Genomic DNA, 24,639 nt, shown 5'->3' on the forward strand with positions numbered 1-24,639 from the left:
CCCTGGGGGCCATTCACTGGGTCTGTGTCCCTTTTGGGGAAGGTGACCCCATTGTGACAGTCATCTCTGCTGCTCCTCCGTGTGCTCAAAACTTGCTTTTATTATTATTATTTGTCCCCCTCAGAGGGCTGGGGGGCTGCCTGTGCCTCCTTCTGACTCCTTGCCCAACAAAGCAAATGGCCCCAAGGATGCAAAACTGGGGGGGCTGCCACTCTGCCCCCCCGCCCTCGCCTGTTATTTAAGCACCTCCTGGCTGGGGAAGGTCTGTCAGGGCCCTGAGTGCCCAGCCCTGCTCCTGGGGCTGCCCATGGGTCCCTTGGCCACCAGCGAGAGCTGCTGGTGGCCCCAAGGGGTTGGGGAGAGTGTGGCTGGTGGGGCACAGGGCTGGGGGTCCCCATCACCTGGACTTGCTGCCTCTCTGCCCAGCACAGGAGGGTTTACTGCAATCACTTGGGTCTGTTTCTCCTCCTTTCCCTCATCCCTGACTGGGGAGTGGGATCACTGGGGGTCCTGGGCTGGTCCCCATCATGGTGTGACCCCCTTCCCATCAGCTCTCCTCCAGCTGGAGCTGGGAATGGCGCTTGCTCAGTGTTCCCCAGCAGCCCAAGGGGTTTAAACTGAGGGGGTTTTGACCACGGCATTTTGGGGACAGGAGCAAAGCCGGCTCCTCACCCTCCATCCGGCCCTTTTCTCTGGAGCATCTCCCAGGGGATCCCATGGATCTCCACTGCCCACAGCCCTGTGTGGTGCCCGTCCAGCAGGGGGGACCTGTCCCCACCCCTGGTTCCCCCATCCCTGCATTCCCAAGCCAGGAAGGAGCTCTGTTGCTTAGCAACTGTTTAGCTTCTCCACCAACCTCCTCATCTATTTAAAAAAAAAAAAGATAAATATATATATATATATATATGTATATATATATATATATGCACAGACGTAGGTACACACAAGCAGCAGCGAGCCCTCACCCAGCTCATGACCCACCCCAGCCAGCGTCTGTGTATTCTTTATTAATTTCATTAAAGTCTGCGAAGCGTCAAATTTTGGTGGGGCAGCTTGAGCAAAGGATGTTCTGGGAAATCGGGATGGAGGGGCTGGGATGGGTGTAACCAGCTCCTTCCCGCGGGCAGGATCTCTGCCTGCTTGGGGCTGGGGGGCAGAGCTAACGAGCCACAGACCGGTTACGCTTCTAAAGACAGATTTGCCCTTTTTTTCTCGTTCTCGGAGGTCTGACTCATGGTTTTTGGCACCCAGAGGCTGGTGGAAAGCAGCTCCAGAGAAGGTTGGCCCAATTAACGGCAGCAACCCCGGACTCTTCCTCCTCGTAATGCTGGCCAGGTGTTGAGAGGAGGCTGGCTGTGATGTTCTGGCATTTTTTTGTGTTGCGAAAAAAAGCCCTTTTCCCAGCTGTCTCCCCCCAGCACAGGCTGGGAGCATCCTGGATGGGGCTGTAAATGCTTCAGGGACAGGGTTATGATTTCAGTAGGTGGTTATGTGCCCTGATGAGACCCCAGCGGGCAGGGGAACCGCAAGCGCCACCTCTCTCACCCACTCTGCTGGGGATGGAGCTGGCCTGAGCTGGCTTGTCCCCAGCGTGTTGGGACTGAGCTCTGGCACGCTCGGTGCACGAGTGGTCCAGGGAGCCACCGTCCTGGGCTCGCCGCCTGCATCCCGTGCCCGCATCCCCAGCGCACAGGCACTCGCCGTCACCCTGGCTGGTGCAGCTGGATGTGGCGAGAATTAATTGAGCACTGGCCGGAGGCGGCTTTAATTAGCGCCGAGGCAGTGGGGGGAGGATGCCCGAGCGCCGCTGTCGCCTCTCACCACCGCGGGGGAGATGCCAGGAGAGCATCCAGGCACTGCAGCCCCCGCTGCCGTCCCCACTCCCACCAGGAAAGCAGCTCCGTCTGCATTACGGTGCGGCTGGGCCCTGCGGCGGCCACGGACAGGAGCGATGGGCAGGGGTGACGGGCAGGAGTGACAGGCAGCTGCCTGCAGCACAGCCCCATTGCCCAGAGTGCTGCGGACGCAGCCAGGGCGTGAGCGGCACCTGCGGGGGGATTTGAAAAAAATGGGGGAAAAAAAAGCCTTGTAATTAAGCAGTCAGCTGCCGTCCTCCCCAGGCAGGCTCGTCAGGAGATAAATGAGTGTGTGGGGCAGCCACTGTCAATGGGAAAGCCGGGGATGTCCCTTGGGGATGCCATGGGGTGGGACATGCCTTCCCACTGGGCTGGGACCCCCGCCAACCCGGAGAGGGCTCCGAGGCTTTTTCTGGGGTTGCCAAGATGGGGTTGTGTCTGGGTGATCCAGAAGATCTGGGAGCATCTCCTCTCCCAGGCTCGGGGAGCATCAATGCGGCAGTGCCGCTTGGGGAAGGTTGTCCTCTGCCAAGGGGTTATTTTTGGAGCTATGCGGGGACACATTGGCTGTGGTGGCAGGAGAAGGAGACAGGGACACGTGAAGGTGCAAGAGCAGGGAGAAGGCAGGCGGGCAGCTGCTGGTGGGGAGCCTCATGTTGCCTTGCAGCCAGCACTGGGACAGTGACAGGGGGTACAAGACCATGGCCAAAGGATGCCAGACCATGGCCAGAGGGTGCCATGCCGTTGCTGGAGGGTGCCAGGCCACAGCCACTCAGATGTCTCAGTTGTCATCCCCACCAACCTGTGTGCCCACACTTCTATTGGGACAAATTTTGCCTTCAGGTCCTGGTGGGGTCCCCTTGCTGTCACAGGGTGAGAGGGAAACCAGGATAGGAGCTGACCCCTGACTCTTTCCTTCCCTGGCAGGTGCTGCTGGTGGCGAGGCCACCCACGCCAGCATGGCTCTCTACAACAACGGGGCCGATGTACCTTCATCCCAGGAAGCCTCCAATGGCCTCTCGCAGCCCGGCGCCTCGGGGACGTGGCACAAAGGCGAGGAGGAGGCGCGTCTGGTGGAGCCCAGCCTGGTGAAGAAGGCTCACCGGGAAATCCTGGACCATGAGCGCAAGCGGCGGGTGGAGCTGAAGTGCATGGAGCTGCAGGAGATGATGGAGGAGCAGGGGTGAGTTGCAGGGTCTTGGGGCTGGGTTGGACATGGACCCCGTGGCTTGGGATCCTTTTGACCCACTTGCATCTTTTTCCCCACATTTTTCCGCTCTAAAAAAGTGCCTTGATGTGGCAAATGTCCCCGCTGGAAGTAAATTCACTTTTGGGTGTATTGGGCAGCTTTGGGGTGTACTGGTGGGTTGGTTTATGAAGCTAAGTTCCTCCAAGAAATGTAGACCTGGGAGTGCACACACACACACTCTGGGAACTCATTTTGGCCTTTCTGCTTGGAAAATGGGGCTCCAGCTCAATGTGCTAGGACAACCGAGGCTGAACAAAGCAGCTGTCAGTGCTGCTTGGCCTGTGCCCATGTGCCGGGAATGGGAGATGGTTCTTCTCTGGCTCTCAGGTTGGGGAGATGAAGGAGAGCTGGGATTTAACCCCACGTGATGCTGTTTTTGTTCTTCAGTTTGTCCCACCCTCCTTCTGTCTCTCCAGTTTTGGGGTGCAAGGATCCACCCCATCCTACCGTGCCCCTTGTCATGCACTATGAGCAGCCCCTCAGCCTTTGCTGTGCCCTGGGGAAGCCAAGGGCTGGGAAAAAACCTGAGAACATCCCTGCCTGGGGGTCAGAGGGGCTGGGACCCCACGAGGAGACCCCCATCCCCTCCCCATAGCTCCAGCACCAGCTGAACAGCCTGATCCCCCTGACAGCTCACTAAAACCTGATGGATGGAGCACATTCTTTGGCACACGTGAGTAGACGGGGACTGGTATCAGCTGGGGAGAAGGAAAATGGATTGAGGGAAGGCTTCGCCAAGGCTTTCATTAAGAGCGCAAACGTGACCCAGAATTAAATTGTCTCACACAGACTGGAATAATGATTATGCCTAATTTGTCGTTATGGAAATAAATAAGGCTGACCTGGTGCCTTGGGGAGCCCAGAGCCTCCTGTTGGGTTCCTGCACACTACTAGGGATCTTACTACTAGTAGTACCATTACTGCAATGGGTAATAGCAATATTACAACCGGTATTGTTGTTATTGCTATAATTGCCTTTGCTATTATTAAGTCTATTAATAATGATGATGACAGTGATACACCAAAATGATAATATAATTACAGTCATGATCTTGGTCAACCTGGTTAATCCTCCAGCAGCTCTTCCCCTCCGCACAGGGGCTCTCTGGGGGGGGTGACACACAAACAGCTTTGCACCCCTGAGGTTTCTACCATGGCCTCGGGGGCATCATTGCCAAGGGTGACAGCAGAGGGGGGTTTGTGGGATTTAGGGGTTCCCTTAAACACGAATGGTTTCTCCTGCTCATGGTGCACCCTCCTGCTGCTCACTCTGGGCTGCCTGTGTCGCTATTCCCTGCCTGCAGGCTGGGTTTCTTGGCTGGAAAAGAAGCATCAGCATATATTTTTTTTTGCTTTCCCAAACCCATTCTGTGTGTTAAATGCAAAACCAAAATCCCTCCAGCGGGGTTATGAGCAGCGCCGCGGGGTGCAGGAGGGAAGGGGCTGGCTGGTGCTCCCGTCCCCATCACAGGGTTCCTCGCCTTGGCCTTGCCCCTCACAGATTTGCTAATGGCCCAGCCACAGTAACCCATCTGTCACCTCCTGTTTGGCCTTATGTCCCCTCTCCAAGAGCATCAGCCACATTCATAATACACTGCAGCAGGGCCGGCCAGGCTGTAACACCCACATCTCTGGGCTTGTTAGCAGCAATGCTGATGGGAGGTGACGGCAAGGAGGGTCTGCAAGCAGCCCCTGGAGATGGTGTGGGTGAGGACAGGGTCACACAGAGACCGACCACTTCCCTCCCAGGGTGGGGGGAGACATGGGGTCCCTCTCCCTTCACCCTGTCCCCAGGGACAGTGCGTGACTCCACCGTGGGTCCCTCAGCCACATCCTTCTGTTGGGATGTTTTTGGGTGAGGGGGATGCTCGGGTGTCCTTGTACCACCCACCCAGGGCTGTCACCCATCCCTCTCCGGGGATGGCTGAAGCGCTGTGGTTTACCGCGGCTGTTCTCAGATGCCAGGGACAAAGTGATTAGTGTCTCTCATTAATAACCCTGCAGCGGCCTGAGTCAGCGTTCGGCGTTAGCGTAGAGCTGGCTCGGCTGCCAGGCCCCAGCGCAGGGCAATGCTTACGCTGGGAGGAGGTGCTGCCTCGGCGCTGCCGAGGGGATTTGGCAGAGATGTGCCCCAAAACCTGGGGCAGGGGTGGGGAATGGCAACTTCATGGTCATGCTCTTCTTTTACCCCTCCCCGATGTCCCTTCCTCTGCTGGGAGGGGCAGGCAGGAGAGAGGAGGGATGGAGGGTAGTGGCAGGGGACCAAACAGATGGACCTCCTCTCCTCTGGTCCCTGACAACCATCACCATGCCACCTCCCCTTCTGACCAGCCCCTCAGGCCACCTGTCACTCCTGAAGGTACAGAGGTCCTCAGGAGGTCCCCGGTGAGTCCACGCTCCAGCCGTGGCAGCCCTGACCATGTCTTTGCCCATCCAGGTACTCTGAAGAGGAGATCCGACAGAAAGTGGGGACCTTTCGGCAAATGCTGATGGAGAAGGAAGGCGTGCTCACCAGGGAGGACCAGCATGGGCGCCAAATGTAAGTGAGGCAGCTCTGTGTCGGCCCATCTGTGCGTCTGTCCCTTATCCCTGAGAAACACATCCCAGATTGCTTTTGAGTATCAATGGATGGATGGATTGATATGGAGAGGGCATGTAGGGGTGGTTGGATAGATGGATGGATGTAGAGAGGGCATATGGAGATGGATGGATGGATGGATGGATGGATGGATGGATGGGTGGTTAGTTGGATGATTGGTTGGTTGGTTGGTTGGTTGGATGGTAGTATGGGTCTAGAGAACAAGTCCTGTGTGACCTGATCATCTGAGATTGTTCAGCCTAGGGAAGGGGAAGCTGAGGGGAGACCTTCTCATTCTCTACAACTACCTGAAAGGAGGTTGTAGCATGGAGGGTGTTGGTTTCTTCTCCCAAGTTCCAAGTGATAGGATGAGAGGGAATGCCCTCAAGTTGTGCCAGGGGAGGTTCAGATTGGATATTAGGAAAAATCAGACTGGATATTAGGAAAAATTTCTTCCTGGAAAGGGCTGTCAGGCATTGAAACAGGCTGCCCAGGGCAGTGGTGGAGTCACCAACCCTGGAGGGGTTGAACAGACACAAAGATGAGGCTCTCAGGGACTTGATTTAGAGGAGGACTTGGCAGTGCTCAGTTAACAGTTGGACTCAATGATCTTAAAAGTCTTTTCCAACCAAAATGATTTTATGATTCTGTGGTTGGATGATTGGTTGGTTGTCTGGTTAGCTGGGTCGTTAGTTGGCTGGTTGGTTGATTGGAGGCAAGGTTTGCCTCTCTGAGGCAGGATCCTACCTCTGGAGAGGTTAGACGTCATCCTGCACTGGTCTTTTGGAGATCTCAGAGTGCTGTATAGAGAGGCCAGCGTTGCAATGCTGCTGTCACAGGTGATGAAACCGAAGCACAGAATGTTTCCATGTCTGGCTCACCCCACCAGCCAGTGGCTGAGACCAAGCTGCAGATTTGCTGTGTGTCATCTCCACCCGCCCCTGCCACTCTGGGTCACCTCTACTGCTCTCTCCGGGGCTGAAATCACAACTTCTGCCTCAAGACAGGCAAGGACACAAAGTTACAGCCCTTGCTCTTAATTTTGTAATGCAGAAATGTCCTCCTGTCTCTGGGTGTGAAGCTGGGGCAACTCAACTCGGCTGGCAATGGTTTGGCAGGTTGGCTGCTGTTCTGCAACCCTAGTAATATTAAGATTAGCAAGAATAATCATTAATAATAGTAATAAGAAATTCTGTTGCAAGGGGCCCAGGTTGGATAGGCAAGGTTTGAGCTGCTTTTCACCTGGGTAGACCCAGGGCTTGTGTCTCTGTCAGTTTGGTGTAACCTTGAGGAGCTCCATGGAAGAAGCTTCTCCAGGGAGCTCCAGCCCCATGCATCTCCTGTCTGGTCCCTGGGGTCTGCTTCTGCCCCAAAACTGGGGTTGTGGCTCAGGTTGGGTGTCCAAAGCAGCCCAGCTCCTGCTGGTGATGTGCCACTCGCTCCTCCTGCCCTGCACAAGACTGTCCCCAGCCTGGCGAGGGTTCGCCCTGGCTCGGTGATGATTTATCTGTGCAATGCTTAATGGCGCGGGTGCCGTGGCTGGCCCGGCGTGCACCATCCATCAGCCTGGAAACCAGGTCACTTGGGACAGGAATAGATGCTGCAGGTTCACTGAATATTAATGCTTCATTAGGGGCAGGAAATCAGGGCGACGGGGGAGGCAGGGAAGCCGTAGCAGCAGGGACAGCCTTCCTGCTGGCACCCCAGGCTGGGGACACGGCTCGGCTGTCCCCAGCCTGGGTAGGGTACGTGGCCCTGGGACAGCCCAGAGCATCCAGGGTGCAGGAAAAAACAAGGCATGAGGGAAAAAAATCCCAACCTACCCAGGTCACCGAGCATCAGGGTGAGGTGTTAACAAGTGGCCTTTGCCCGTGGGGACATGAGGCATCTCTAGGGCATCTTTCCAGGCAGGCTCGTTAGGGCTGGTGCTGTAACGAGCACAGAGGGAAGGCGATGGTGTGTTCAGGTTACCCAAGTAGCCCTAGCTGTCACCTCTGCAGGCTTGCTTTTGCAATCCGAAGGGTAATCATTAAAGATTAGCCCTGGGGGCTATAAATAATAATGCTGAGCTGGAAGGAGCAGGCTCAAAGCGAAGGATTGCGTGTAGAACAAAGCCAGGGGCACCTGGAGGAGGCTGGTGGGAGCCAGGGCCAAAGGAGGTTGTTCTTCATGCAGCGGGAACCTGAGCTACTGAAATCCCTGCCAGAGGATGTCCTGGGTGCAATAGGTCCATGCTGGTTGAAGAGGCTGGACAAGGGAGTTAAATACATTTTAAATCAAGGTCCCCAGCGCTTGCAGTGGCTGGGAGAGTGCTCAGTGAAACATCGCCTGGGCTGGTCCTGCTCCAGCATCTCTCTGGACTTTTCCAGCTCTGTCTATGACTGCCCAGACCGTGAGTCTGAACCGGCTGCTCTTGTTTCAAAGCAGATGCAAAAGCTCAGCATTGTCTGCAAAGCTCCCCAGGGGACACTGAGGCACCGAGCAGAGCCGTGACCACCTGAGTCCCTGCTTTGCTCTCTGTGCGTGCACAGCCTGGCAATGCAGCCGGGTCTCCAAGGAGTAACTGATTGATGGACAGGCTGGTGGGATGGAAAACAAGCGTGAGCATGAGGGATAATTGGGGCAGCACAAGCCTGTCCTGAGCTGCTGAGCGCGGCTAAAGGGAGAGACACTGGCAGCGGCAGATTCCAGCGGGGAATTATCCCTCCTCGCTCCTCTCCCTCCCTCTTTTCTCCCCCTTCCCGTGGTTCGGTGGGTGGTGGAATGGCCGTTCCTGCCCTTGGCATGTCCAGAACCCAGAAAGCCGTGGCTGTGGTGCAGAAGGGAGGCTGAGACCCTCTTGAGCGATCGTACGTGCTGAGAAGGAGGATGCCTCACTTGTCATTTTGTTCCAAACCATTTTTAATTGGGTTAAACAGCCCAGGGCCTGCCTGCGGTCAGAGATGCCAACACGTGTGGCTCTTGGATCTGCTATCTGAGGCCAGAGCATCCCTGTGTGTGGCCAGAGGTGCTGGCAGGGCTGCCGAGGGACCGGTCCTATGGGTGCAGCACTTCACTGGCATCCCTGCCTTGCATCTCTTGGCTGGGGAACCCACACTAGGATTCTGAGGGCGAATCTCCCTTGGGAAGGAAACGCCAGGGCTGGTGTGACACCAGGCGCCCTCCTGGCATGGCCACATCCACCACTGTCCCCTCCAGGTCATCTGGGTGGCTACGTTGATCCCAGGGCGAGATGTCCTAAATCCCTCAAGAACAAATGAGAGGCTCCTGGGGTGGGGTTGATGCTGCTCCTGGTGCTGATGGCAGAGGAGGATTGGGGAGGTGGGGGCTCCGGGGTCCCCTCAGTCCAGCCGCCTGGCCTCTGCCCAGCCCTGCCCGCAGCCTCCGTAGTCAATGGCAACCTCCCACTGGTTTCCATGGCAGCGGGAAAAATTAATGCTGACAAAGTCACTCAGGAGGATGAGGAAACCCTGGTGGCCTCAGGCTTGATGTTCCCCCTACCCCATCTCACCTGGCCTGGGGGGAACTTCACCCATCACCTGCCCAGAGCTCCAGCACACTGGTGTGCCAGCTGTTCTGGTGGGAGATGGGAAGCCCCAAATTAATCCTGAGCTTCTTCCTTCGGCAGTGTGATAGAAAACCACCACGGCGAGGACGGGGAGGAGTATGCGGTGGAGTACCCCGAGTACGGCGAGGGCTGCCTGTTGCAGTGTGACTGCTCGGCCGAGTGCTACCGCGAGGACAGGTCTGGCTGGCAGCACTGCGGGGATTTGGGGGAGCGGGTGTGCACAGCGGGGGACACCAAGGCCAGGAGTGCCCTGGGTGGCTGTCCCCTCTACCCCTGACCCTGTCTGCCTTCTCCTCGCAGGCTGAAGAGACGCTCAAGCAGCTCCACTTCTCCTCCGCCCAAGAAGAAAAAGAAAAAGAAATCAGGTCACCGCCGGAGCCGGTGAGTCCCCTGTTGTCCCCGTGCTGTCCTGAGAGGGCAGCTCTCCTCACCGCTCATCCCTTCCCCAGGTGCTGGTGGGGCAAGTCCCCCCATTTTGAGGGGCAGTGGATCCCCAAATGTGCATCCTCATGATGCACCAATGGTGCAGCACACACATGTGTGTGCACATGTAGACACACGCGTGCCACTGGGGGACATGCCAACAGCCCACCCAACTGGTGGGACCTTGTCCCGTCTGTGCTGGGAAGGACCAGGCAGGATTTGGATCCCTGTAGGGTCTGGCTGCATCTACCCACTGGTCCCCTCCCTGGTTAGCGCTGGCTGGGCAGAGTGGTGTCCCTAATGTCCCTTTCTTCTCTACCTTCCCCACGGCAGCAAAAAGAGGAAACCCGGCTCAGAGCGCAGGTGAGTGCCTCTCGGGCTTGGGGGGCTGCGGGGTCCCCACCACACATGGGCAGAGCTCTGCCACCCACTGTCCCCCTCCCCAATCCCAGCAGGACCTGGCAGCTCATGCTGGTGGCTGCAGAGCCCACGAGGTGGCAATGGGACACAGCAGGATCCAGGTGTCCCAGCATCAAAGGCAGCCAGAGCCCTTCTGCTAAAGGCCCCTTTCTATCCCACTCCCTGCTCCCCCCGCCCTGCCAAATCCTCCCAGGAAATAACCTCTGTGCGATGTTCGTGGAGGGAAATTGGGGTGCTGGGGGCGGTGGAATGGTGTTATCCTGGGCCACAGGGATGGGGCTGGGAGGTCCCTTGCCCCCTGCTCAAGGGCACCCACTGTCCCCTGCTCCCTGCAGCTGCGACAGCTCTTCACCCATCCGCAAGGAGAAGAAAAAGAAGACTGGAAAGAAACACAGACGCGACAGGTGAGATGGACAGCAGGGCTGGTTGGGGACAGCGGGGCTGGTTGGGGACAGCGGGGCTTGTTGGGGACAGCAGGGCTTGTTGGGGACAGCAGGGCTGATTGGGGACAGTGAGGCTGGTTGGGGACAGCGGGGCTGGTTGGCGGCTGCTCAGGCCCTTATGCTGGGATGGGATGGAGGTGAGGACAGTGACGGATGCTAATGGCTCTTCCTGGGGCCGTCACCTCCTCACAGCAGCTGTCACCTGCCCCATTCAGCAGCCCATCTCAGGGCCACCTCACTGTCCTTGTCCCCACACCCTGGGGCTGTCCAGCCTTCACTCCCTGCTGGCAGCTCAGCTTGTTGCCTTCATCTCTGCCTCCTCTTCCTCTCTCAGGTCTGAGTCCGGGTCACGGAAGAAGAGAAGACACAGGTGAGAGTGACAGCCTCTGGGAGCCACCCCACTGCCACCAGCACTGGCTTGCCCTGCCAGGGCTCCCCTGTCCCCTGTGCTTCCACTGTCCCCATCCCCTCTGCCCATGGGGACAGACCCTGTGCCACCACATGGGGAAAGACCTGTTTGGCACAGTGGGTGAGTGTGGGTTCCATCTGTCCCTTGCCTGGTGAGTGTCCCCCTCACCCCACATCCAGGCGCCCCTGAGTGTCCCCCACCGTCGGAAGTGGCACAGAGCCACTCTGGGCATGTGACCCCCACGGTCTCCCCAAAGCCAACCAGGACCCCCAGCATGGTTTGCAGCTCGGCGGAGCCCAGCTCCAGGCAGGCCCTCCCCATCGCTCCTCCCACAGCATCAGTGGCTCTGGGGTGGCCAGAGAAGCCCCTCGGGGTGCTCCCACCACTCCTGTCCCTGCAGCTTTCTGCTCTTCCTGCAGGTCCCGTAGCCCCAAGAACAAACGGAAAGAGAAAAACAAAGAGCGCAAGAGGTGAGGGGCCAGGATGGTCGGCGGAGCGGGGCACTGTGCCCCCCTGTGTGCCCCCCCAGCAGCTCACCCTCCCCCTTGGCCCCCTGGCCGCCTTCTCCGCAGGTCCCGCAGCGAGTCCCCGGCCTGGCGCTCACACCGGCGCAGCTCCTGCAGCTCCCACAGCGCTTCGCTCTCCTCTGACAACAGTGGCTCCAAATCCCCCGGCAGGTAGGAGCAGCCCAGGACCCACAACCCCACTACCAGTGTTCCCCCCCTCCATCTTCCATGATGGGGACTCTTGAGGACAGAGAGGCAGGTGGCACAGATGTCCCTGTGATGGGGACACTTATGGGATGGAGGGTGGGATGGCAGAGGTGTCCCCGTGATGGGGACCTTTATGGGATGGAGGGCAAGAAGGCAAGCGGCAGAGGTGTCCCGAGAGTTGGGACCCTTGGAGGACGCAGGATGTGGAGGCAGGTGGCAGAGATGTCCCTGTGATGGGGACCTTTATGGGATGGAGGGCAGGAAAGTGGGTGGCAGAGGTGTCCCCAGGATGGGAACCCTTTGCATGGTGGGAGAGGAGTGGGACGGTGCTGCAGCACCTCTGGGGACTTTGAGAACACGGTGCCCAGATGGGGTTTCAATTTTGAGCTAGAGAGAGCACAAAGCGCCACTTTTCTCCCCATTTCTTGCACTGGCAAAACCTACCTGGTTATCTCCTCCCAGGCCTGTGGCCACCAACCCTACTGGAGCCAAGCAAAGGGCAATGTCATGCTGGGCTCAGGGCTGGGAGGTGCTGGTTTCTGACAGCGCGATATCCCCCAGGTTAAGCCCCAAGCGCCGGCAGGACGGTCCCAAGGGCAGCAGCGCCCGCTCCAGCCGCAGCCCGTCCTCCCCCTCGCCCTCCCGCTCGGCCTCGCCGCACCAGAACGGGCACAAGGGCAGCGCCCAGAACGGCCGGCACAGCCACGGCACCCCGCTGCCGGAGCCCGTGGATGTACGTAGGCTTTTCTTGGATCACCCTTCGCTTCCCTCCCCTCCTCCCTCTGCAGGACCCCCCCACCCCAGCTCTCCTCTCCCCTCCTTCCCCGCTCGCTCGGCTGCCCCCTCGCCCAGCCAGGGCATGGGGGGAATATGGAGTACAGGCTGCACCCCCCAGCACCCACCAACCTTCCACTGGGTGCCAGCCCATCACCTCAGGGCAGCCAACAGGTCACCCCCCCTTCAAAAGCCACACATCGCTCTGCAGATGTCACCCCGCCAGGGGATGATGGCTCGGCAGGCCAGTGTCACCTGCCAGGGTCACCACCAGGCTCAGCACCTCCCTGGGAGTGGATTTGAGCTCAAACAGCCAAGAAATGGGTAAAGCTGGAAAATTCTTGTTTCCCTGCGAGCCCCAACCCTCCCCAGCACCAAGGTGCCAGCACCAGCGCTCAGGACCTCAGCACCCAGTTTGGGGACTGGGGTGAAGCCAGGCTGGGGTTTGGTGCTGATGCTCAGATTTTAGGAACTCAGGGTCCCCGTGTTGGGTGACATCGGAGACAAGTGTCCCCAGCTCTGCCTCAGTGCCCCAAGGGGTTGGTGCTGCTCTCAGTGGGGCAAAGCCCCAACCCAGCAGGACCAGGGGCCCAGCCCCAGTTTAACCAGTGCTGGGGTGTTGAGGAGCATGCTTCGGCTACTGGAGGCAGGGCTGAATGAGGGTAGCGCACTGGGGGACCCTACTTTTGGGGGGCACGCAGGTCCCTGCTCACCCAGGGGACCTTATTCCCACAGGTGAGGTGCTGTGGGGACGCTCCCAGGCTGGCAGCACCCGGCGCTGCCCCCTCAATGCCTGTGGGGCTGGGGGCACCCCAGAAAATGCTGCCAGGGACACCTCAGAAAATGAGGACCCCCCCACCCCAAACACATCCCCAGCCCAGCACCCTGCCCATCTCTCAGGGCACCTCTCTTGCTTTCTTCTTTCCTGTGGTTTTGGGCGCGGGGGGGGTTTGGGTGCCGAGCACCCACCCAGGCGCCCGGCTCACCCCGCTCCCCCTGCCCAGCACCCCCAGCATCGCCCAGGCCACCGAGCTCCTTGGTACCAGCGGGACTTTGCTCCGACAACTTTCTCTCTCTCTTTCTCTCTCTCTCTCTTCTTTCTCTCTCTGGTTTCTATTTTGTTTTTTTCTTTTTAATCCCATCTGTGTTTTTCTTTAGCCTCCCATTTGAAAAAAACCCAAACGGTAATATACACTTCCATTTCTTGCTCAGCAGAAGCAGGGACGAGGGGGAGGGAAGGGCAATGAAACGTGCTTTTTTTCCCCCACCCCTCTTGTTTTAGTTTCCTTTCTCATGGTTTCTTTTCTTTTCCCTCGTGATGTACAGAAATGCAAACGATATATATATCTCTCGCATTTTTTTTTCCACCCCCCCGTCGTCGTCGTGTTGTTCTAGAATTTTTTTGCTTTTGTGTGTGTTAATGTGGAGAAGAAAAAAAAAAAAAAAAGGCAAGCAGATGTGTTTTCTGAATATTTATGATCACTGAACATTGTATTTCGATTTTCTATATTTTGAAGAAGGAATTTAAAAGGGAAGATAACCGAGCAGCTCTCCACCGTAGAGGTAGCGGGCTCGCTTCGATATGGCCCTTTTCCTCTCAAATTGACTACTGGCCCATTGCCTGAGCCAGTGGCCACATCCTGCTTCTGGAGGGGTGATTTTTGCCTCCCGGTTGCAGGATGAGGCCGCTGGGTGCTGGGTTACTCACCCCCTCAAGCCGAGCACCATGCGACCATCCTGTACCTGGGTACCCGCATCTTGCATCCCGGCACAGTGGGCACTGAGCATCCTTGGTACCCATCCTCCCCCATCTCCTCCAGCCCCCCCAAAAGTGCCGGATTCAGTCCCTGTCCTCCCCCCAGCACCCCCAGAGCCACCGGGAGGACAGGGCGCTGCACGGCGTTGCCTTCCCTTTTAAATACCCGGTCCCGTCTCCATCCATTCCTGCTGCCTCCCCCAGCCTTCCTCCCGGGTCTCTCCTCCTCCTCCTCGCCCACACGCACCCCCCGGCCCTTCTTTCTCTCCGGTTTTCTTTGGGCCGACACAACCCACCCACCCTCGCCGTGTCCCACCTCCATCCATCACCTTCCCTGCATGTTATCCGGGACTTTGCCATGGGATATAGTGACTTTTTCTAAGAGGCCAGCCAGCCAAACCCCGCCGCAGCCGCCCCGCTCCGTGGCCGCAGCCTTTCCTTTAAAATAAGAGAAAAATTTTGAATAAAAAAAAGCGCTAATGAGACCAGTTTTTAAAATAATTTTAAAAAAAAACCTAAGCAAAGCAAACGGGATTAGCCGAGGGGTCTGGATCGCCGTACTAAAGAGTCCTTGTCTTTTTCCCATTCTGCCCTCCAAATGTGGAGATTATTGTTTTCTTTTTTTATTATCGCATTCCTGTCACTGCCAATTTGAAGGTAGGTATTTTGTCCACCTCTGCACGTTCACTTCTGCAGATGAGCCTGTTGAAAAGCACCGTAGCTTGATTTGATGTTATTTTCTCTTTCTTTCTGACTTTCTTTCTCTTTCTTTCTCGCTCTCCTTCTCTGTCTCTTTTTCATTTTGTCTCTTTTTGGTGGCTATATATATATATATTTATTATTTGTATGGTTTTCCCCAGTTAGCTGCAAAGCCATGCTCTTCTCTTACATCCTTTATTTCATTTTATATTATTTTTGCCCTGTCCACATAAGATTTATTTTCTTTCTCCCCTTTTTTTCTCTCCCCATCTCCTCGTGCCGTCGGTAGAATGCATTTCTGTGTCTTTCAGCCCTTCGACTTTGTGTTCGTTTCCATCCAGGCGCCGACTATGGCTGCTCCCCCTTTTGAGTCCCTCGTTAGGGGCCGGGTAATGAAGGCGATCGTAATTAGCGAGATTAGGAGCCTGCGGGTGGGAATGGCAGCGTATTCTGGGCACAGGGGGATTTTGGGGTGGAAATGAGACATTTGGGGAGATATGTGGGTTTAGCCCCTCCTTGAGCTGAGGAGGTTGAAAATACCCAAGCCAGGGAAAGTATTGGGGGGCTGCAGCGGGGAAAGGTTGGAACCTTCCTCTGTGGAGAGAGGCAGGTCTGGGACATCTCTGTCCCCAGGGGGCAGGAGACAATGCCACAACCCCAGCCATCCCATCCCCGCAACCCCCTGGAGTGTGTTTTCCCTGCTGGGTCGGGCTGATTTGGGTTTATTTGGGATGTTTTTCCTTTTGTTACCTTCCTGCATGCCTGGGCAGGAGAGCCCTGCACCCTGGCTTTGGGTGGGAACCCCAAATCTCAAGCCCATGGCGTGGTCAGGCCCCCAAAATGCCGCCCTGGGAGAGAGGAAACCCCTCTCTTTCTCTCTTCTTCCTCCTCTTCTTCTTCTTCATCTCTGCTTTTATTTTTCCCTCCCTGGGCGTTGCTCAGCTGAACCGAAGGCTGTTGTCACTGTGTCCCCCATGGGCACATCGCCACCAGCTACCCCCTCCCTGCAGCGATTGCAGGTTGTCCAAAAAAACACCACAAGATCCCCCTATTTTGGCTCCAGCGGGCTGGTGCGCGGCTGGAGGGGTTGGCGTATACACGGGGACAAGGAGGTGACAGCGGACGTGCCACCAGTGGGGTTTGGAGCGGCTTGTGCAACCCCCCGTCTGCGTCGGGATGCTCAGGGATGCAGTGGCCTCGCGTCCTTTTTGCAGCATCTTCGGGGTGGTCCCCAGGCTCTCACCCCCACATCTCGCCCACTTCTCTTTTGGGAGAGAAAAGAGGCGTTTAGGAGGTGGCAGGGTGGGCAGAGAACCTCATCCTCAGGGGTTAACTGAGTGTATTTCGAGTGAAGGGTCGGTGGGAAATTGGGGTCACTGACCACCAGTTTAACCCTGGGTGCGGTGACACAATCCCGGCATCACCCCAATTCCCCTGCACCCCCTTAGATCCCTCAGCACAGATTTACCCCCCAGGGATGCTCAGGGACGCACGCAGAGGGAAGGAGCCCCCAAAAACCCTCCGAAATGGTGTTTTTCCAGCTCAATTGTGGCTGGCAGTGCAAGAACCATTTCCACCCATCCTTTTGGTCCAGTGATATTTGCAAAGATAAGGGAAAATAACCCAGGCAGCGACTGCAGCTCAGAGATTTGGGGACCGCTGCGTGCTGGACCCCAGGGCCAGAAAACACCCCCAATGGTGGCCCAGGGTTTGTGTCCCCCCATAGGAGAAGTGAGTTGGTTTGTTTTATTTCTCCTCTCTCTGGCTCTGTCTCTGTCTCTCTCTCTCTCCTCCTTCTCTCGCTCTTTCTTTTTCTCTCTTGCATTTTTGTGAATCTAATGATGCACTTATATTGCCCCGCTTTTCCCTTCTCTTCATACCTTACCTACTAAAGGAGGAAATGCCACTTTTTTGGTAAGTGGATGTTAACCAAGAGGGACTTAAAAAAAAAAATAAAAAGCATATAATGGAAAAAAAAAACATAAAAAAGGAAGCAGAAAGCAAAGTCTGTGTTGAGTGCTGAGGAGGACTCAGCAGTTCCCTGCAGAGTCACAGCTCCATGCGTGTCCCAGGACAAGCTCAGAGACATTCGTTTAATCTCAGTAACGAGGACATTTGTGAAGTTTCGCTTTGTTTTTGTTTCTCGTTTCTTATTTTTTTAAATTTTATTTTATTTTTATTTTTTTTTTATTTTATTTTATTTGGATGGTTTTTCTCGTTTTCTTTATTTTAAATTTCTTTTGGCCGTCTCGCCCCGGCCCCCCCGCCCCCCTGCCTTGCCCTCCATTGTCGCTCTGTGCCGTCCTCCTCGTTTCTTGGTTTAAGTCGAAAGCCAAACTATCTATAAGAAAGCGACACATATCTGAACATATATCTCTATATATGTGCATGCCTCTGTGTGAGCAGACCCCCCATCACCTCCAACCCTCTTTAGTTCGACCCCTTCCCCTCGGCTCAGTCTGATTTACTCCCTCCCCCCTGCTTCCCTCCTCTCATATTTTCTTTTTTCCCCCATTTTCTTCCCTTCGTTTGGGTTTTACCTCCTTTTCCCTTCCCCTTTCTTGGTTGGGATGGGTGGGTGCTGGGAGTTGCTTTCTCTCCGCTCCAGGTGTTTCTTTTGGGGGTGGGTTATTTCTGTCCCTTTGAGCTCTCCCTCCCTGACAACTTGGGGATTTCTTGGATTTGTTTTAATCTTTATTTTTTTTCTCCCATCCCACCCCCTTCCTTTGGGTTTAAAAAAACCCACCACAAACAACGTTATTTTCATTCCTTTTTTTTGGCGTTTTGCATGCAGAGGTTTGCATGACCCACGTTGTTGAGGGTGAGAGGAAGGTGCAGGGTAGCGTCTGTGTAGCCTGCCTTATGCGATGTGCGTTGACGTTGTGAACCGTGCCCCCCCCGCCCGGCGCCCCCCGTTAAAATCCCCTTTCTCCTTCTTTCTTCTCTTCTTCCCCCCCCTCCTCTGCCTTTTCCCCCCATTCTCTCTCTCTCTCCCCCCTTGCCAGAGGCCGGCCTCGGTGTCCCCCTCTCCACGGGCTCACAGGACAGACCCGCCGTCCCCCCGTGCCCGGGGGGGCCGACACGCTGCCCGCAGCCCCCGCTCGCCCACGCCGGAGCGAGCCAAGCACGGCCACCGGCATCGCTCCCGCAGCGCCTCGCCGCCGCCCCGACACCGTGGCCAGGGCAAGGGGGGCGCCCCGGCACCCCGGGAACCCCCGCCGGCACCGCTCAGCCCCCCCGGCTACAGCAGCGACTCGGAGGGCTCGGGGGGGTCCCACCCGCCGCTCGGCACCGACAGGAACCACGGCGCCCACGCCAAGAAGTGAGTCCCCGGGATGGGGTCATGCTGCGCTGGCTGGTTGGTGGTGTTTGGGGTGCAGACCCACGCGGGCACCCGTGTTCTGTGTGGGCAAAGCTCTGGGGGCCGAGCTGGGGACTGGGGTGGGGTTGGGATGGAGATGGGGATGGGGATGGATGGGGATGGAAATGGGGATGGTTTTGAGGACAGGGAGAGGGATAGGGATGGAGATGGATGGGAATGGGTTTGAGGACAAGGTGGGGAATGGGGATGGAGATGGCAATGGATTTTGGGAAAGGGATGGGGATGGGTTTGAGGACAGGGATGGGGATGGAGATGGATGGGGATGGCTCTGAGGACAGGGATGGAGATGGGAATGGGAATGGAGTTGGGGATGGGTTTTGGGACAGGAATGGGGATAGGAATGGGGATGATGATGGAGACGGCAAGAGGGATACAGATGGGGATGATTTTGGGGACAGGAATGGGGATGGAGATGGGGCTGGGGAATGGCCGCAGCAGGTCCATGCCAGCACGCTGTGGGAAGGATCATCCCTACAAGGGATTATCCCAGGGTGAAGCACAGGGCCTGGGTGGCTGCATGGGGTCACAGCATCCCACGGGGTGCAGGGTCCCAAGCGGGGCAGCACCCCATACTTTATAATCGAGAATGCAGCCCAGCCGATAATCAGGGTCATGTGGGTGAGCCCGCTGCTCCCCCATGGGAACCTGGGTCCCCTGATCCCACGGGGACACCCTGCCAGCCCTGGTGGGCGAGATGCGAGGGGTGCCGGGCTCTGTCTTCACAGGGTGAAGGAGAAGCACCAGCGGGGCCGGCCCAACAGCAGCTCGGAGTCGTCGGCCAAGCACTCCCGGCACACCTCGGAGCGGAGGAAGAGCCGCTCGCCCAGCCCCGGCCAGCGCAGCAGCTCCTGGAGCTCCAGCGCGTCCCTCTCCAAATCCCGCTCCCGCTCCCGGGAGAAGAGAGCGGGACGCAGCTGCTCCCGCTCACCCTCACCCAAAAAACCAGCCAGCAGGTCAGTCCCTGGGGAGCTTCATCATGGTGGGGGCAGGCACCGGAGACCATCTGCCGCTCAGGGTGGTCCTGGCTCCCCTGAGGCTTGGGGATGCAGCCGGGACCCCGGCCTGCAGCCCTGACCCTCCTCCTCCTCCTCATGGTGCAGAGAGAAGGACAACGAGCTCCGAACACGCCACGGTGACCCCGATCCCGCCCGTGCCCGGCGCCGCTCCCGGAGCTACTCCCCCATCAGGAAGAGGAGACGTGACTCCCCCAGCTTCATGGAGCCCAGGAGGATCACCAGGTGGGTCCCAGCACGCAGTGACACCTCTGCCATGGACAACGGCACAGCCCGGGGTGAGCTCTGCCACCAGCCAGCCCTGATGGGTGGACGGACGGATGGACAGATGGATGGACAGATGGATGGATGGGGAGATGGATGGATGGGGAGATGGATGGGCGAGTGGATGGATGGACAAATGGATGGATGTGTGGATGGATGGACAAATGGATGGATGTGTGGATGGACAGACAAACAGATGAGCAGCTCTGTGGACAGATAGATAACCCTGAAGATGACAAACTGGACAAATCAGCTGACTCAGACAGATAACCGGACCACACTGTATTCAAACCAATATTACAATGTTCTCATCTCTTTGTGTTTTGAGGCATGAAAACAGGAATTCATTTTCATCCCAGGGCATATCCTGGCAAGACATACGTCCACCAGCCTGTACCTCCCCTGCCCTCCAAAAGCCGGTTTCTCCTCCTTGAGATCCTCTTGCCTCAGGATCCCGGGCTGTACAACAGGCGATATTAGTGCCAGCCGGAATGTCAGATGCATGCACAGCACCTCGTTAGCACACAGGGCTGGTGCCAGCACCGCTGCCAAACTCAGATCACCCTGACCTGTCCATCTCTCCTGCTATCGGCTGGGAGATTGGGGCTGGGGCTGGATTTTTAGAAATCAGTTCTGGATCACTGTTGGAAGGGTTTTTATTGTGCCTGGGCTGGGCTGAAGCTGTAAGGAGGGAGGACAGGAGACATCCTGCCCATCTGGGGTTCTGTGAACAACAGGGGCTGGGAAAGCTGCTACCAGCCCAGAGGGAGGTTTCCCAGCCCAGGTACCACCAGCTGTTTTTGCATCCCTCCTGCTCCATCCCCGACCTCGGTTTTGCTGGGATGTCCTCAGGAAGGTGGCAGGAAGGCTCAGCTGGAGGACACAGCCCTGTGGGGACAGTCCCCCATCCCTGTCACCTCCTTGGGTTGGATGGGGTTGCAGACCTAGCTCTGCTTGAGGTTCAGGACTGGCAGAGCTGTTTCTGTGAGGCTTGGAGGATGTTGTGGGGAAGGAAACACCTCCAGCTCCCCCTCACCTGCCCTGTAGCCCAGACAGAAACCTGAGGGCTTTTCCTTGTGTCCCTGACCCTGTCCCTGTCACCCCACCCTGTCACCACACCGTGTGGTCCTGCCTCAGTGATACCAACTTTTCCTTTTCCATTTCATCCCAAGGTCCCTCTCGGAGAGCATCGCCGCCAGCTCGGCTCCCAGGGTAACCTCCCCCCTTCCTCCTCCTCCTCCTCTTCCTCCCGGACCCCTCTGTGTCCCCTCACCCCCCAGGATGCCCTTGGCACCCCCTGCCCCTGGGCCAGGCCTGTGTCTCTCTCCAGTCCCACTAACACCAACTGGGAGAAAGGGGCAACGGCACCAAATGTCGTTGCCCCCCGTGTCCCCCCATCCCCACGTCCCTCCTCATCCTCAGGCGCCGGCGGGCCGCAGCTCGCCTCCCACTAATCCCTAACGTCTCTTTTTTTTCAGCAGCTTTCAATCTTTGGTGTCTGGGCAACACAAAAGCCACATTAACCTGCTCACTTTCTGCCCTTCATTGCTGCCTAATCCAGGACTAACACTCTGGGGGGGGCTGGGGAGGAGGAACAGGATGGGGGGGGGGGGTGATGCCGGGCGGACGCATCCTGACACCCAGCAGCGGCTCTGAGCCCTGCGGGGATGCTCGGCCAGACCCCCACCCCATCCCTGAGCTGCCACCGAGGTCCTGACTCAGTTTCCCTTTTCCATTTACAGCGCTCGCAAGCGTCCCATCCCCTACTACCGCCCCAGCCCCTCGTCCTCCAGCTCGCTGAGCACCTACTCCTACAGCCGCAGCCGCAGCCGCAGCTACGACAGCTACAGCACCAGCCGCAGCCGCAGCCGGACTCGCAGCCCCCCCAGCCGCTCCCGCAGCCCCCCCAGCCGCAGCCCCAGCTACAACAGCCGCAGCAGCTCGGAGAGTGCCGGCTTCTGAGCTCCCCCCCACCACCCAGCACCCGGCCGCAGCCCCCCAGCATCCCAGCGGTGTGTCCCCAACACCCGGCGCCACCTGCACCCCCAGGAGGGAGGGGTGGAAAAGAGTCGGGGGCTGCTGAGGATGGACGTGGTGGTGGGGGAAAGCAGGAGCCGAAAATTCAAATGGATCCTTGCATCGCGCTGGGAGGGGGGCGATCCGCCCCTGGGGTGTTTTGGGGGTCGGGATGGGGTAGGGGGAAGATTTCTTCTTATTTCCGCGAGTGCCGGGTGGGTGGGATGGGGTGGGCGAGCACAGAGCAAGGGAACAAATTACTCAGCAGAGACCTTGGAGAGAGCAGCTGGGGGCAGCTGGGGACCCCCCAGGAGTGCCCCATGTTTTTTTGGGTTGGTTTGACTATTTTAGCACAAGCGTATCCTTGGGGGTGGGGACAGGAGGGGGCTCCTCCAGCCTGTGCTTAGCCGGAGAACACAATGGCTCCAGCAGAGGAGTCACTACATCCCCACGGTGTCCTGGGGGACAGGGGCAACACAAACCATTTTGGGCCACCCCCAGCCCCAAGCACACACCGAGCCATGGATGAACAAAACCTGGCACCCAGCAACCCATCCCAAATCTCTTCCTGAGCAGGGACATCTCGGGGGCCACCCCTGCGGGTTAACGCTGCTCATCCCAGCTCAAGAGCCAGCGCTGGCTCCCAGCAACCTCACCCAATTTGGGGGGGACCAAGCTGTCACCCCCAGGACAAGGGAGCTGCAGTGATGAGGGGTGGGTTGGGGGTTTTCCACCCCTGTGGCTGCATCCAGCCATTCTCTGGCTTTGGCATGTCATACCCCACTTTTGGGAGGTCATACCCCATATTTAGGATGTCCTAGCCCTTTGGGCTCACAGCCCTCGGCCACCTCCTGTTCTGGGGCTGAGCGGTGACTTTTAAAACTTAATTACAGAAAGAGAGAGGCAGGAGGGTCCCCGGCTTTTCCGGCAGCCCCACTTTTGCAGGACTTCGCTGATTTAAAAAAGAAAACCTCCTTCCTGGACACCGATGACAGTCCTGACCCCCGGGCTGTTGGTGTTTAATCCTCTCGGGCCCCATGTTTTCTGATGAGCCTCCCGGGGTGGGACAGCGGGATTAACCCGCTGCCCCTGGATGAAAAGCTGGGCTTTGGCAGTCCCGCTTGACACTGGTTTCCAGCCAGCTGGGACTGGGGAGGGTCCTTTGGACCCCAGCTTGGCTGGTAATGCGACAGCCTCATCAGTTATTGGCCTGGTGAGGTCCTGGGAGGGCAGAGATGTGGGGCACTGTGGGGTCGTCACCCAAACCCAGCACGTCAAGAAACCAGGCTGAGGAGCCACCAGCCCTTGGAGAAACATCTCCAGGAGCTGGGTCATGCTGGGTGCCAGCCCCTGGGCATCCTGCTGGCAAAAACAACCCTGCTCTGCTGGCGAAACCACCAGGACAAGCTGAGCTGTTAGAAACGGGGTGACCAGGTAAGCAGGGGACATGCTGGTGGCCCTTCGTGGCTCAACTTGTCCCCACGTGCCAGCCCTGGGCAGGGTGGCAGCTCTGGATGTGACCATGGCAGGGGGAGGAGATGAAGATGCTCCCCCAAGCCTGGGGAGATGAAGGGCATAAGTGTCCCCAGTGTCCCTACAAACCTCTGAGCCACGCGTTCCAAAAACCATCCCCCCAACTCCAGCAGCATCCCTGTGGCCCCTGGCCCCCCATCACCCCCTGGAGAAGCTCAGACTGGCCGTGGGAGCCCCAAAACCCTGCTGGGAGAGGGGCTGGTTCCCTGAAAACATCCCCATTCAAGCCACCAGCCGGTGGGAGGTATTTTGCCAGTGGCCCCAGCCCTGCGGCCCCCCCGGGGCTGTGGCTCCTGAAATCTCGAGACCCGACTGCAGCGCGGACCAGCCAGCACATCAGGGAAAATGTCCAGTCTTCCTCTTTTACAGTCTCTGTCTCCTGCCGCGGAGGGAGCCAACTGGAACAAATACTCCGTAGAAATACTTCAGTATTTTCCTGTCGCGCGTGCGCCCTCTCTTTTTTTCTTTTTTTCTTTTTTTTTCTTTTTCTTTTTTTTTTTTTTTTCTGGGTTGTGAGTACAGCTGTAGATTCAGTGAGCTGGTTCAATTATAATAAAATATACAGTATATATTGTAAATGACTCTGCTGGGCACAGAGCGGTTTCTTCACGGTGGTGTTAACCTGCTCCCTCAATGCAGGTTGGGTGTCTCACCAGCTCCCCATGGACCCATCCTGCTCCCCCCACCACCCCCAGCTCACTCCTCAGTGCATCAGCCTCTGGCTCGGTGCAGAGCAGTGCTGGGCACCGGTTGTGTGCCTGACCCCCAGTATCCTGCTATGGGGTGCAGGAAACCCTCTGGGGACGCCCCACTGCTGGGGCACAGAACTCCCCTTGCATCCTTCCCATCTCCCTGCAGCCCTCCCTTCATTCTTCCTGTTTGCCTGCATCGCTCCCATCCCTCCCTGCATCTCTGCATCCCTCCCATCCCTCCCTGCATCTCTGCATCCCTCCCATCCCTACCTGCAGCCCTCCCATCCCTCCCTGCATCCTTGTACCCCTCCCATCCCTCCCTGCATCTCTACATCCCTCCCATCCCTCCCTACATCCCTCCCACCCCTCCCATCCCTACCTGCATCCCTCCCATTCCTCCCTGCATCCCTCCCATCCCTCCCTGCATCCTTCCCATCCCTCCCGGCATCCCTGCATCCCTCCCATCCCTACCTGCATCCCTGCATCCCTCCCTGCATCCCTTCATGGACATGAGGTCAAAGGATTGCGGGAGGGAGCTGTCTCCCCTGCCCCAGGGGGGTCCAGGCCCCTCCAGCCCCATCAGCTCTATCAGCCCCCCCCAGCCTCATCAGCCCCTACAGGGTCCCATCAGCCTCATCTGCCTCCCAGGGGCTGGAGCAGCTTCTCCCCAACTTCGCGCTGGGGGGTCCCCCCCGTGACGTGGAGCCCACAGGGTGCCAGGCGGTTCTAGAAGCTTCTGGCTGGTGGGTGAGGCAGCAGCAGAGGCTCCTCCACTGACTCACCCCCCAGGCGCTGGCCCGGCCCCAGCCCCCTCCCCACCGCTGCGCATCCCTGGGATGGTTTTACGGGTG

At 57.8% G+C, this 24,639-nt stretch overlaps 1 protein-coding gene across 1 annotated transcript; it reads left to right on the forward strand.

Moving 5' to 3' along the window:
• Positions 1–2,815: 2,815 nt before the first annotated feature.
• On the forward strand, positions 2,816–21,509 carry SRRM3 (serine/arginine repetitive matrix 3; the record flags this gene model as incomplete). The annotated part of the gene is made up of 14 exons (XM_080357226.1): positions 2,816–3,039; positions 5,543–5,644; positions 9,312–9,467; positions 9,552–9,632; positions 10,008–10,037; positions 10,430–10,498; positions 10,872–10,907; positions 11,366–11,416; positions 11,519–11,623; positions 12,221–12,392; positions 17,894–18,210; positions 18,996–19,223; positions 19,371–19,508; positions 21,290–21,509. 14 exons carry the CDS (start codon positions 2,816–2,818, stop codon positions 21,507–21,509), a joined length of 1,929 nt encoding a protein of 642 aa, XP_080213352.1.
• Positions 21,510–24,639: the final 3,130 nt, after the last annotated feature.

Source organism: Nesoenas mayeri (genome assembly GCF_963082525.1).
Source record: "Nesoenas mayeri genome assembly, chromosome: 20".
NCBI lineage: Eukaryota > Metazoa > Chordata > Aves > Columbiformes > Columbidae > Nesoenas > Nesoenas mayeri.